Source organism: the organism of the source record quoted next, unplaced genomic scaffold (genome assembly GCF_019419815.1).
Source record: "Pyrus x bretschneideri cultivar Hongxiangsu unplaced genomic scaffold, Pyrus_bretschneideri_v1 Contig265, whole genome shotgun sequence".
Lineage (NCBI taxonomy): Eukaryota > Viridiplantae > Streptophyta > Magnoliopsida > Rosales > Rosaceae > Pyrus > Pyrus x bretschneideri.
Window position 1 is genome coordinate 317093 of NW_025999574.1, and position 14545 is coordinate 331637.

General features: G+C 37.5%; 1 protein-coding gene and 1 long non-coding RNA gene across 2 annotated transcripts; one reads left to right on the forward strand and one right to left on the reverse strand.

Moving 5' to 3' along the window:
* The first annotated feature begins 4998 nt into the window (after window positions 1-4998).
* Window positions 4999-5959, forward strand: LOC125478785. Its single transcript, XR_007259583.1, has 2 exons — window positions 4999-5379; window positions 5505-5959. It is a non-coding gene; the product is annotated as an uncharacterized LOC125478785 (long non-coding RNA).
* Window positions 5960-7389: 1430 nt separating this feature from the next.
* On the reverse strand, window positions 7390-14009 carry LOC103933410 (protein root UVB sensitive 6). The gene is made up of 13 exons (XM_009343110.3): window positions 13337-14009; window positions 13011-13109; window positions 12743-12856; window positions 11955-12026; window positions 11745-11855; window positions 11551-11670; window positions 9544-9645; window positions 9391-9463; window positions 9190-9273; window positions 9004-9068; window positions 8819-8920; window positions 8535-8717; window positions 7390-7879 (listed from the first exon to the last, which is right to left on the reverse strand). Exons 1-13 carry the CDS (start codon window positions 13718-13720, stop codon window positions 7823-7825), a joined length of 1566 nt encoding a protein of 521 aa, XP_009341385.2. The 5' UTR covers window positions 13721-14009; the 3' UTR covers window positions 7390-7822.
* Between the last annotated feature and the right edge of the window lie 536 nt (window positions 14010-14545).

Consider the following 14545-nt stretch of genomic DNA (forward strand, 5'->3'; position numbering starts at 1 on the left):
GCATCATCAGCCTATTGTTCTAGACCGACATCCACTTCATCAGGGTTGCCTTGGGTTACAAGATCAAAGAAATAATTAAGCAATCACAAATTATGAAAATATAAAGTGAAGGAAAGACGTTACAATGTAGGTTACCTATCAATGGAAGTTGGTTTTTCTAATTGATGACCTCCTTTCAACTTTCAAACTCTTCTTTCTTGGGAAGAGATTTAAAGAAAACTTGCCCGAATATCCTCTCATGGGCTTCTCTGAGATCTCCATCATACTTCCTAGACCACTTAACCTCTCACCAAGTGGTGAACAGAGATGTGCACTTAAAGTTAAAGGTCGCGAGCTTGTGAGTTATCTTGCTCATTACCTCAAAGCTGTGTCTGCTTGTCCGAAATGTAGTATCTGAAGGAGAATGAAGGCGATAAAAGGTTTCACATTAGATTGAATCGAAGAAAGAAGCTAAGATTGCCTGTCTAAACCCCAGTTGCCTACCACCGAAGTTGGGGTGGTATACCTCCAGCCCACGCAATCATTCCTTACTCCCCATGCTAAATCCATCTGCTGGATGCAACTAATGAATTTCTCCTTGCATAGGCTATTGGCATCCTCCCCAAAAGAATCATGAAAAATGTTGTCTGAAAACCAAGGGTACCTCATGAGCAGTGAGGCACCCCATTCTAGATCAGCTCCCTTTGGAAACTCTAAGTTGGCAGCCCAGAACTGTGGGAAGTACCATTGAAGCCAGAGTTGCACCATCCAAATAGCTCTATTGACGTTGGTCTCAAAGGGCTGGTCCCTTGTCATCTCATAAAGCAGGTGATAGAGATATGCCAGAATAAAGGAGCCAGTGGAGACATGGTCGAATGAATGCTACGCCTCCACCAAAGGGATCTATTCTAACTTTACTCCTTGGATTTATTGGGGAACACATGTTTATTCAACCAATAGAGAAGAAAGTACATTTGTTCCTAAGCTGGGTTAGCAGTGGGGGAAGGCGGGCTAAAGATCTTCTTGGTAAAAGGGATGAAGCCCGTGAAAGAAGTTTCATAGCCTCTGAGCCTTAAGCAACAAGATGAGAGAGGGATGACCATTTGTGTGTATTGTCTACACACTTACCCGATGGCTTTAAATCAAAGACCTAAGCTATATCTAGGATAGTGGGATACATAAGACTCACTCTGAAATTGAAAGTATTAGTCCATATGTTCCAAAAAATGAAAGCTGTTAAGAAAAACTCATGCTTGATGGGGATAGTGGTCTTCGACGTCATGATAAGCTCATAGATGCCATTTGCCATCCATTTCTGCTTCCAGATGGGCTTTAATTCATCCACCCACTTGGACCAGGCTTCATCCTTCATTAAGGGGAAACCCCTTTTAAAGTTAAACCACTTTGAAGCAAAGATTCCTGCCTCAACAGTGCAAGAATTGGGAGTGAACCAGTTGGCAACGGGCATGTTGCTTTCCATAGTAACAAGAACTCTGGAAAGCCTAGGCAAGCCCCAGTGAATGCACCCCCTCTTGCTTGAAGAAAATGGATAGATTAAGGCCAGCCCGAGGGTGATGAAGGTCATTGAGCCGACGGCGCATAGTGACAATCCTTTCTCCAGACTCGCATGCATGGCGCGATTTAGGAGCCATTGTTAAATTCAATAGAAAGAGTGAAAAGTGGCTAGAAATAGAGGCAAGAAAGGGTTGAGAATTCAACAGATTTGGCAGTTTAGATAGTTAAGTTTATTGAAGGAGGTGGCCGAAAAGAGTGAAGTGGAAGTTATTTAACGAGTAGGTAGTTTACTATGGAAATCGTGGGTTAATGCAAAGGTTTATTTGAAACGGCTAATCAAGAGGCACTAATACCCAGTTTCGGCATGCAATTGATTTTAATCATTATCAATGTCTTGATTAGCAGACTTAACAATGATTAAAGGGGATACTGTTTGAGTGGGTATTTAATGTTGGGCTTACTGTGATTGGAGGCCCAAGACGCAAAAAGTAGAAGGAAGATTGGGCTCGGACAAGGCAACAGCCCAGGCAGAATTTAAAATCATTTTTTTGCCAAGGAATAGGCAACAAGTCTATGTTAGAAGTGACACTCAGATGACAGCTTACCCCCAACAAAAAGTACTTTTCAAGGGCATGGATAGGTAAATAAATGGTGGTTCACCATACTCTGAGGCCATCACCAAAAGGGGAAGCTTGGAAGCAAAAGCCACAAGGAAGAAGGACACTCAAACCAGTCAATCAAAAGACATCCAACTTTGCACTCCAGCAAGCAAGAAACTAGAAAGCTTTAGTTTGTCTAAACTTTACCCTTTTAGTCGTAGAATCACCATAGAAAGCCATCTTTTGTCAAGTTTTAGAAGCTCTGCTACCTTTCCCTTGTATTGTAGTATCAAATCCCTTTAGTAAACCCGATTTATATTTCATTCTCCAAAGATTACAACCCTTGTAAAACACAAAGAGAAGTGGTTGGAAGAAGACAAACCTTGCCTAACAAGGTCATAATCTTGCCCGAGGCTTTTTTATTTGTACTTACATAAAGTAGATATATTGTTTTATGCATCTTTCATTGGATCCTATATCATTTTCGACTGCTTTTCATTCAAAGTTCCATCTATGATTAATCTTACTAAACTAATTAACCTTACTGCTTTAATTGTTAACCTTAACCAAAGAAATAGTTTGAAGGGCCCTGAACTCCCTTTAGTCGGACATATGATATTATGAGTAAAAGTCCTTGTTTACAAGGCAAGAAAAAGAACTGTATACAGACTTAACCCATTTGTAAACAATCCAATCAAACTAAGAAGTCTAAATAACTTGCGATGCAAGTAATCAACCCATTTAACAACTAAAAAAGAACAATATGTTATACAGAGATAGTTGTGGCACGCTTAGACCTATATTAGTTTTGATTGTGAGCCTCAAGACCTAACAAAGGCCCCACAAAGGCACCATTCAAACTAATAACAAACTCATATTGCAGTACACCAAGCAACAAACCTTGCCCAACAGGCACGACTCAGAGGAGTTGTGTGGGGGACAAATCTAGCTCGAACATTATCTATAACCAAATTTTAATAAGGATTATAATATGTGCATTGGTATGTAGTACTATGTACGTAACTCACAAGATAAAACTTAACCTAACGTCATAGTGTTACTAACAAATTAATCCACATGCATACAAGTTCTCAATCTTATGGTTTAATTAATTGATTGTTTCTCATTTTTAAAAGAATGCTACTCAATACACTCGCTTATCCTAATTTTCCGTTTATTTTATATTGAATTCTCTTAGTACTAGTGGAAAATAAACACTTTTTTTTGGGTAGAAAAAATAAAACAGTTTAGTAGGCATAACTACACGCTTTTAGGAAAAAAAGTAGTTGTCCCAGTTGTATTATAGTTTGTATTGTTGACTCTGGCAACCAGAGAGTTGAATTCATCGTTAGAGTTTTTTGTCTTAATTTTTTTCTTATCTCGAGAAATGCTTGATTCAAAGTTTTTTTTTTGTGGGGGGGGGGGGGGGGAGGGGGGTGTGGATATGCTGATCGACAAGGCATAAGCTAGAAATTTAAGGTATGTTTGTTGTACCGGACTATTTCGGACTAGAATAACTTTAGGGATTAAGTTGGACTGGCTTAGCTTAGACTAAGCAGAATAAAAATAATGAAGTGTTTGGTGCAGTGCTGGAGTAAACTACGGATTAAATTATTTTTAAAAGGGTTTTTATCACAAATGGTCCCTGAGATTGATCAAACTCATCATTTTGGTCCCTCACTTCCAAAATCAATCAATATCGTCCCTGACATTCACTACCGCAAATCAATTTGGTCATTCCATTAGATTTCGTCAACTATTCTGTTAGTTTGCATGTGGGACCCACAAATCCAATGTAATGATTACACAAAATAACGGTTTTTATTGCAAATGATCCTTGACATTAATCCAACTCCTCATTTTGGTCCCTGAGTTTCAAAAATCGATAAATTTGGTCTCTAACTTTCAATATCGCACATCAATTTAATCATTCTGTTAAAGTTTTGTAATATTTTTTTTGTCCCACTAATCCAATCATACGACGCCACGTGGATTAACTACAAGAAATTTTTTTTTTTTTTTTGAAGATTTAAAACTAAAAGTAAAATAAGAAACTAAAAACCAAAACTAAAAGGAAAAAAAGTCATCGTCTTCTTCATCAGGGTATGCGAAAAAAAAGTTTCTTATAGTTAATCCACGTGAAGCCATATTGTGACATCCCACATCGCCCAGGGGACTGATCCTTAAATGTATATTCCCATCCTACCTAGCACGAGGCCTTTTGGGAGCTCACTGGCTTCGGGTTCCGTAGGAACTCCGAAGTTAAGCGAGAAGAGGGCTAGAGCACTCCCAGGATGGGTGACCCTCTGGGAAGTTGCTCGTGAGTTCCCAAAAACAAAACCGTGAGGGAATGGTAAGCCCAAAGCGGACAATATCGTGCTACGGTAGTGGAAGCGGGCCCGGGAAGTGATCTGTCCCGGGCCGGGATATGACACATATGATTCGATTAGTGGGACCAAATTAGCACACAAACGAAAAATATTAATGAAATTTTAAATGGAATGACTAAATTGATGTGCAGTAGTAAAAGTTAGGGACCAAATTTATCTATTTTTTAAACTCAGGGACTAAAATAAGGAGTTGGATCAATATCAAGGACTATTGCGACAAAAACCCATATTTTGTGTAATCCACGTTTCATCATTTTATTGGATTTGTAGGTCTCACATGCAAACTAACATAATACTTGATGGAAGTTTAATGGAATGACCAAATTGATGCGGGGTAATGAATGTTGGAGACAACATTGATTGACTTTGAAAGTGAGGGACCAAAATAATGAGTTTAATCAATCTCATGGACCATTGTAATAAAAACTCTTTTTAAAATTTAGATATTTTTCTTTTGTTCTTTTTAATTCTCTCTCCCATATCTCCACCGTTCCTTTATCTTCGGCACTAAACAAAACTTCTCAATTTTTCTCCAGTTCTTAAATGAAGAAAATCGCAGCCGACGAAGAAAATCAAGGGGATGAATAGTGCAAAGAAAGTAAAGAATCACAAGAAGGAATCAAGATCCAGAGGCTCGATTCCTATGGGTGTCGGTATTGGACAGTGACGAGGCTAGGTATTCGACAAAGGCACGATTTGTTCCCAAACTGGATGATCCTCCGCTGCTTGACTCTCTCTGATCTGCCTTTCTGATTTTGGTCAAATCCAACCAATCAAGTTCATGAAAATAGAAAATTAATAATTAAAAAAATAAAAGAGTGAAAACCTAAAAAATCTGAGATTGGAAAAAGGAGCATAAGATGGATCCAGTCCGTGTATGACAAGACGAGGACAAGGTAGGCTGCACTTATCTATCTACTCTCTTCCGTTTGATTTTTCATTTGGCTCTAATTACACTTGTTCTTGCAAATTAGTTGCTTTAATTCACTTGTTCTTCCATGGGTGGGGATTGGAGTTGCAGACCCCACGGTTGGGTGGGGCTGGGAATGGGCATGGGCGGAGATTGGAGTTGCAGACGGCAAGGGGTAGGTAGAGGAAGACGAGTCGTCGTCGTCATTGAAGATGACGCAGTCATGCAAGACGAGCATGAGGACGCGGCGTGAGAGGGAAGACATTCTTAGCTAGTCCTAACTCCCAAGGTATTTGGGGAGCCTCGCTAGGACCGGCTAAGCAAGGTTTTAGTCAGAGCGAGTGAACTTTAGTCTCACTCTCACTAAAGTTAGTCCAATGCTAACCTGTAATCCAGTCTAGCCCAATTAAACTTAGTCCAGCCTAGCCCAATAAAACTTAGTGAGGGCAAACAAACGGGCACTTTGGGTTATAAACCTTTTGTAACAACCTCATTTAAAAAATGGAGTCTCAACGAAACACTCATGGTACTATTTACTTTTAATGAAAAATCATATTTTTACATTTTCTTAATACTATTCACTACACATTCATTTATCATTTTTCATTAAAATTAAAGTTTTTTTGAACTTTTCGTTAGTTTCCTTTAAAAAAAAAAAAATGGTTGATGAAGTAAAAAGGTAAGCATGGTCTTTTTATCCCTTCCTTTTTGACGCATGCAATATGCGGTGCATTATCCTTTTACATACTCATGCTAATCACACATCTCGATATGGCTTCGATTTCCGTGAGAAGCTAATTTAATTAGTCCTCTGAAAGATTTGCTAGCTTAACATCAAATGTTTCTTTTTCTTTATTCAAACAAAAGGAATGAGATGTAAATTATCAAATATTTTTTCATGTCAAGTTAGATTTTTGCCTCCCTATAGGCCGTCCGCTAAAAGGAATGTTAGTGTTGTGTCGTGCCTTATTCAGTTTATTAATATTTCTCTACATTTACAAGTTAAAAAATTTCAATTTGACTTCTATGGACAAGCCAATTCAATCCTAATTAGTGTTATTTTGTGGCTTAACCTGTATACTCTCACCCTTAATATAAAGGTTTTTTTAGCTAAAATTGTTCATAAGATTAGCATAACTCCTCATTTTAGTCTCTAACATTGAAAATTGATAGAAATGATTCATAAGTTTGTTCACGATCAACAATACGTGAGATAGTGGAGTCTAATTAATTTCAATTCCACCTTGGAGTAAAACTCAAATTTCAGGTTCTAAAATTACCCCAACTTGCTCTAACCCTTGGGGCAAATATGATTTAAAACTCAAAACTCATTTCTAGACCAAATTTAGCCCAGAGTTCCCCTTAGGTTAGTGAGGCTAGTCCACCATATATGTATATTTTTTTTAATTTTATATTTATAAATTCATTAAATCCAGTGGTTAAGATCTAATTTAATGAAATCCAACGGTAAAAAAAAATATCTAACGGCCCAAATTTAAATCCAACGGCTAAAGTAATTAAAAAAAATTCTTTTATTGTTTCATATTCTTTCATAGTGTTTCATGAGTTTCATGGTGTCGGTTAGTGATTTTTCAATATTTGTCGAAATATAAATATTTTTAGGTTAAAATGTTTATAAATTAAATTAAGATAGTCTACATAATTTTTTCTTTTAACAAAGTTACTTTAAGAAGAAAAAAAAAGTCTAAATTCATTATTTAATGATCTGAGGCTAAAATTTTAACCCAGAAGGGTTGAAGCAAAAAAGCTGTTTCTGGGTTAAAACCTAAATTTTCTAGGTTAAAAATTTTAAGTTTTAACTCAAGGCTTGGAGATAGTCGAAATGAGACTATCCATTTCAGCTGAATATGCCATGTCTTGGCCCTCCCAAACTAGGCCGGTTGTAGACAATTTTAGGACTTTTTACTCATTTTGTTTTTAGTTTTTCATTTTTATACTATAAGTAGAGTACAAGAATAATGAAGAAATGATGAGAGAGCAAGGACAAACGCAAAATTCATTGATATATAAGGATTTCATGGTTCCTACAGTACTATATATTTGACAAAGGCAAACGTGAAGAAGCTGAGACGGAAAAAACCTACGACAGCAAAGCCCAGGCCAAACTCTATACAGAAGGAAGAAAAAAAGGGGATGTCACCTGTCCGTTAATACATCATCTAGTTACGACTCAAAAGCTGCACCACGCCATCTTCATTTAAGTTTGTTCCACCGAGCAAAGCTTGGCACAGACCTGATCGGCATAACAACACAAATGGTTCCCGCAGCCTCAGTGATACTGTGGTAACTCTTGCCTTCTTTACAAGCTTCTGTTTGTATGATTGTAACAAGAACTAAAACTATCCATTTTTCGAACATCAAAGCCAACCTTGCAGGGAAAGGGAGTACTGGTATATTGTCCAAATTAATCACTTAATCAGACGAGCTCGGCCAGGATTGAGATGTGCTTCTGACATCATCCATCCCTACAGGAAAATAGATTATTACTACGTTTAAAACAAAAAAAAATGTGCACTACTAATCTTTTCAAACAACTATCTGGATGAAAAATTAAATAAAAACTGAATGGGGGTATATTATCGTAACAAAGTACAAAACTTTGGTAGTTTCCAAACACAAAAATCCAATATCCTTATCCATTGCAACACCAAAAACAATAATGCTTCCATAGAGTATTTAATTGTCTTGGTAGAACACAGTTGTTTCAGTAAGTCTATATTGAGCCGAGAAACCACTTAAAATAGAAACTATGAATTTACACCTAAGTCATTCAGTCCATTTGGAGACAACTCCAAGTTGGGATATATAGTTATGCAGACAGAAACATTTGAACCATATCCATTGCATCATTGAATAGATCTCAGGATGTTAAAGTTGACAGTGCTCGTGTCAAACAATTTGCAATCTATATTGTTAAGCTAACAATTTTATAGCATAAATTTGAAACGGAATCAACCTTATCAATCAGTGATTTAACATGTTATATTGTTTGGCAAGAGATCATTTCCCTTTTATATATTTTTTTGACAAATGTGGAATCTATGCGCTTACTGTAAGACACCTAACTGGCCACTGAATGTCACAAAATGATGAAATTAAAAATGTTAAAACATCAATTACCTGCAATTTAGCTTTACTCTTGAAAATCCCATACTTAGTTGAGACCATCTTACATGACTCAACAATGCACGCCTCCAGATCTTTAGCTGTGGGCTCAAATTTTAAAAATCCATCTTTCTTCTCCTTCTGATACATATGCTGACTGTCGTATGATGATTGCATGAAATATAGAAGTACCTGAGCCTGTAACACAGAGTGATATAACATCTTATATCCCCTATACAAAGGAAAAGAAAAACCTCTGCAAGACACCAAAGACCATAGAAATAAGCGGTATATCTCACATGAAATGCCGCCTTTAGTATGTCATCTGACTTCGCTTGATCTTTGAACAATGCGTACACTTTACCTTTTGAAGGATTATATGTCACAACATATCTCTCTTTCTGTCATCAATCAAGAAATGAAATATTAAAGAACATATGTTAGGAGTATAGGTCAAGCTTAACCCCTCTTCAAAAGCGCTTACCTCAAAGAAGGGCTCTATCGCAAGATATACACTTGGCTCTTGGAATGCATCTTTAAATCGTGGTCCTGGCACTCAGTAGAAAAAATAAAAATGAATTAAAAAAAAAAAAGAGAAAATCTCAAGTCGAACAAAGAAACCAGAAAATCATGATTCATAAACAAAAGAACAAGATCTTCGCAAACATACCGAGAACAACAGGCCCATCTTTCACCCAGGGAAAATTGAAAACATTTTCCTTTAAGTTCCCTTCCTGCAACGACGGCACTCGCCCTAGAAATGGGGGGGAAAAGAAAGCACAATTACAATATATATCGGGAAAATACACTCAGGAAAACTATTATGCATGATGCCATGAGGGGAATTCTTCGGTAGAACATCGATGCTAACCTGTTTTAAGAAAGGCATCTACTGCCACACTGAATCTTGCTCGGTTCAAGGTGTGCAGTACTACAGATTTAACCTGGAAACAAATTACTTCTATTAAACAAATGATATATGGAAGCATGTAAGACTAAATCAATTTCACTACTGTACACAAACCTCTTGGTAGGAGCTGACAACGTATCCACATGAAAGGAGCGCAAATGTAGTTATCAGTGATGGATTTCTTTTTGAGATTAATATACTCAGGCCAGTTCCCAGCTTCACAAGGCATATGTTCACAATCATCAATAAAAAATGATTAAATTTCATGCATGAAAGTGGACATTGGAACATAGAGACTAATTAAAAAATAAAAATCTGTAGACTGTTATTCTTTTACATGAAACAGGAGTTTATAGGCAAAGAAAACTAGAGCCGTTAAAGAAGTAAAAAGAAGCACAAAAAACAATGATAAGTCATCCACTTGGGAAAAACCAACTAAAAACCACAAGACAACTAAAGGGATATAACACAAGGGTCAAGACAAATTAAGATGAATCACACTTAGAATGAATTCAAGGCAATATTAATAATACGAGACAACAAGTTAAAAAATTCTGTCAATCCCTACCATTTAGATTCCTCCTACAGGTTAGATCCTAAGACACCTAGAAGGTGAGAATAAAACCATACTTATCCCTAAGATGGAACACCACAAATAACGTTGTTTCTGTGAAACATAGATATTGCAAACAACATTGTATCCCACAAATCCTATGTGCCTGATATATTGGAATGTTTACATACAAGGAGACAAATTGCAAACCTATTTTTTTACTAATTTCAGTATGGCTAGGATACATAACACCATAGGGCATGTTTTCTGGCATATTTTCTGTGAAAAGTTATACAAGCAAAGTTATCTATCATGCCTCAATTTAGGTCAAAATAAGATAAGACCTAAGAGTCTGACTCAGGCTCTGACTTGTTAGTCTCATTTATTATCTAAAGGATTTATTTAGAACTTACTTCAAAGAAGGATATGGTTCTATTTCTTTGATATCCTACATAATAATAAAATAGAGTATTACTGTAGAAACAACATTTTATTGATAGATATTGGTGATAAGAGTTGATAATATGCTCCAGTCATTTAAGCAAAAAAAATAATAGGCACATATTGTCGTAGCACTGGTGACACATAGTAATAGTGTTCAAATAAACTTAGCAAAAATTATTTCACTGTTTTACTGTACACATTGGATCCTGTGTGCATAGGTCTAACTAGCAAACTCAAAAACCTTTACACGAAACAAAGAAAATGCGCACACACCAAGTTTTACACAATATTACAATACATTTCAACAATTGATTTTTATCTTGGTCGACCTTAGATCAATAGGGATGATCATGCACACAAAAAGACACACCAAAGCTAAAGTCTCAAAAGCCAACAAGTTAATGGAACATGGGGGCATAACTGGGCAAAAATACCAATGACTGTAGGTGTACTGGACATAAGTGGACTAAAACAATTTCATTTCATAACAGCATAATTGCAATGGTAAAAACAAAGGATTTCTAGAAATGTGTTCTATATACCTATGTATAATATTAAGGCTTTTTAGCCAAAATGGTCCCTGAGATTTGCATAACTCATCACTTTGGTCCCTGAGATTTGAAATCAATAGAAGTGGTCCCTGAGTTTGTCCACCATCAACCATTTTGGTCCTTCCATGAAAAATTATATTAAATAAAGACCAAAATGACCAAAATACCGTCAATGTAAAACAATGAGGCAAATGATTTGTCAAAAATTGAGGGTGTTTTTGTCATTTGAGCCCTATTTAGTGGAGATTTTTCATGGAAGGACCAAAATGATTGATGATGGACAAACTCAGGGACCACTTCTATTGATTTCAAATCTTTGAGACCAAAGTGAGGAGTTATGCAAATCTTAGGGACCATTTTGGCTAAAAATCCTAATATTAATGCAAGTGTAAAATGTATGAACAATTCTAGGAAAGTGAACACCACGTATCAAGCTGTTTCATTTTGGATGGTTAATATCTACATGTGTACTGCGTCAACTACTAGACCAATGTGCTCATATGGTTCACTGGTACAATGTCCAGATTCCTGTAACACGTAATTATCCTACAAAAAGAAGTAGGGCAAGCATACCAGATCCGCAATATTGCCAACACATTCTCCTTTAGCTGTCACATCTCCAATGTTTTCTCCTTTTGCAAACGCTTTGTAAATTGGTGTTCGAGTTGATGTTGATGTTACAGCAGCAACATTCTACAAAAAACAAAAGAGGAAGAGAGGTTGTAAAACTGAGATGGAATACATTAAGTTATATGAAAATGTCAAACCTTTGCCACATTCGCTGCACAAGCCAAAGGAAGAAACAGGTGTGGGACAGCTGCAGTTGCCAACTCTACTCCTGCACCCAACTCCATGAGAAGATCACCAGCAAACCGCAACTAAAACACCACAGCATTAAGAAAAGGTGAGTGAGGTATTGTGAGTTATGTAGTTGGAAAATATTGTGCAGTACTATGAAGTTGGCAAATATTTCTTACCTGTTTTAGATCATAATCAAATTTCTTTCCTTGTCGGGCAAAAAGCATTTTTCCAACACGCCCAGCACCATCCTAGACAGAAATTTATTAAGTAGATTAAATTCGTTCTGTTATACCATATGGACATTAGAAGAAAAAGCTGTAGTACAAGGCACTAATGTAAACTCCGATATATACACTTCCAAGTTTTGGACCTTTTGTATCATTAACTAAACTCAAAAGTACAGTTCAAAGTCAACACGCCTCAAAAAGTTAAAATCACAAGTACAAATTTGTATGCTTGACTCTACAAAAACATATTTCAACATTACTTCACAACCCAAAAGAAACACTGGCTACCAGACTGTTTAGCATGCAACACTTATCCAAGCGGATTCAGATTCTAATCATGACTGCAGTCACAAGAGTAAGAGTAAGTAGGTTTTCGCACTCATTTGTGGTGCTGGATTCAATTGAATATCTAAGTCACTAACTAACATAACTCCGACAGTCCTTCACCTGATGGCAACAGGTTGTAAATGGGACAAGAATATGAAGATCTCCTAAAAGGACTGATATAATTGAACTCCTCCCTGGTGTGGTCTTATGTGGCAAAATTGTGTAACATAAAACTTAGTAGCCATTGTCAACTATACATGTCACACAAATGTGAGTGCAGAAAGAAGGCATATTCTCAAAAGCATCCTTTTGCAACCAAAAGAAATGAAAACCAGAGGAATGTTACAATTTTTTCTTAAAAGTCAAATGCTTTAAAATACAAAAGTTGCAATGCGATCAAGAAATATTACCTTGAGAATCCAGTTGATAGCAACAGCCCCAGGAGCAGCTGTGTTTCTAGAGACTCCAACTGAATTCAAAAGGGTTTGTGTTGTAAAAACACCCATTGCGCCACCAAAGAAGTGCTACAAAAAAAATAAATAAATAATGGTTATTTTTAATATGGCAATCAATTCTACCAAGGTGATTGAACCATGCTTTTAAAGAAGTTGGAGCAGCTTTTACGGCAGGGATGATAAACAGATGATAGAAAATAAGTTTGTATAAAAGTATATGTACCTTGAGAGCTCTCCATGTCATGTAGGGGACATAGGAAGGGATTACACTATCAGGGAAACCTTCGGGGACAACATATGACCTTACGAAAGACATCAACCCCTGCACCAAAAAATCCAACGCACGAAACTCAGAAGAATCTTCAGCAATTGGAGAGAAAGTAATCAAATTTTGCAACGGCTATGAATGATGCATAAATTGCACACAATGTCAACGCTTATTACGCAACTCAGCAGAGAGGTTACACTTGTTGGATTCTTAAGTTGAGAAATTGTATTGAAACAAAGCTAGAAAAACAGAATAATACGTGGTTAAAGTAGAGTACGGACGTCGAGAGGGGGTTGGGGGCTGTGCAAGCTAAGGGCGCGAAAAGAGCCCTTCTTGAAGGTGGTTGCAGCAGAGGAGGAGGAGGAGGAATCGGGCTCGGCAACGTAGTTCCATCGGCGGCCGTCAATCTCCTCGCAGCAAATCAATCTGAAGCTGGATCCCACGAAGTCTTGATCGTGGTGGAGCAGCTGGGGAAGCTGATGCTTGGGGGCTTGGGTGTCCAAAGGCAGAGCCTGGGAGGGAGCGGAAGAAGCGAGGTTTGCACTGATACGCAGCGTTTCACGGACGAGAAGGCGCGCGTCCTGGGCGCTAGTGGCGGTGGTGGTGAGGGTTTGATTGGTGGAAGAAGCAGAAGATTGCTTGAGTTTCAACGGCGGCGGAGGCATTTCGCATTCCTCTTGTTTCTCCAAGTTATTACTCTGGTGGTAATTGGTGCTAATCAAAGTAGAATTGGGAATCCGGGATGGATGGATGGATGGATGGATGGGTGGAGATGTGGGGGGCCCGGAGGGTTATATAATTTTGGCTTTGGGGTGTCGCTTTGGAATTAACGACTCAGAAAATTCAAATCTTTCAAATCCCAATTGGCAATTGAGAAGTAACAAGAAGGGATGGATGAAATGAATGCGAGGAACAAGAGGCAGGTGGCCTAACAACAACACCACCACTCGGACTCAGCAACAGCAGCAACACCAACATCAACATCGACCACAACTGGATTTTGAAATGCCATTTATTACACCGCAATGCACCGCAATGGAGCAACTGATGAAACTTCCGAATCCTCCCCCACCCCTAAACCATGTACAAGTTGTAACCTAGGCGAGCGAGGCACCTGTGGAGAGTGGAGAATCTCATACATATCGTTCGTTCATTCTACGCGCATCGCCACCGTTGTTATATCCGATATCCGAGATGGCTTTTGCGTGGGACCTTCCACTCTGTGTCATGTGTTCTCATCTGACAAAACTAAACTATGCGGGACCCACCCAAATCTCACTTTATTTGCTACACTGCATTTACACGGTTATATATTTTCACGCCACCTTTAAAGTAGTAATAAATTAAATTTGAGATTTGAGTATAGGGTTTAGTTTAAATTTTAAAAGAAATGTCAATTTTTAAATATAAATTTTAAATTGGATAATCTATACAACATTTTGACATCTTTTTAAGTTTTGCACTTCATCGGATGTATCAAATTAAAATAT

Bases quoted from the DNA above. Each gene is read 5' to 3' on its own strand.
- LOC103933410 (XM_009343110.3), bottom strand. From the start codon at position 13,720: ATGCCTCCGCCGCCGTTGAAACTCAAGCAATCTTCTGCTTCTTCCACC. The intron at 12,027-12,742 runs GTAATATTTCTT...ATTTCTGTCTAG, and splicing joins CTATCAACTGGATTCTCAAG to GATGGTGCTGGGCGTGTTGG. The intron at 9,069-9,189 runs GTATGTTTGCGA...ACTGAGTGCCAG, and splicing joins AGATGGGCCTGTTGTTCTCG to GACCACGATTTAAAGATGCA.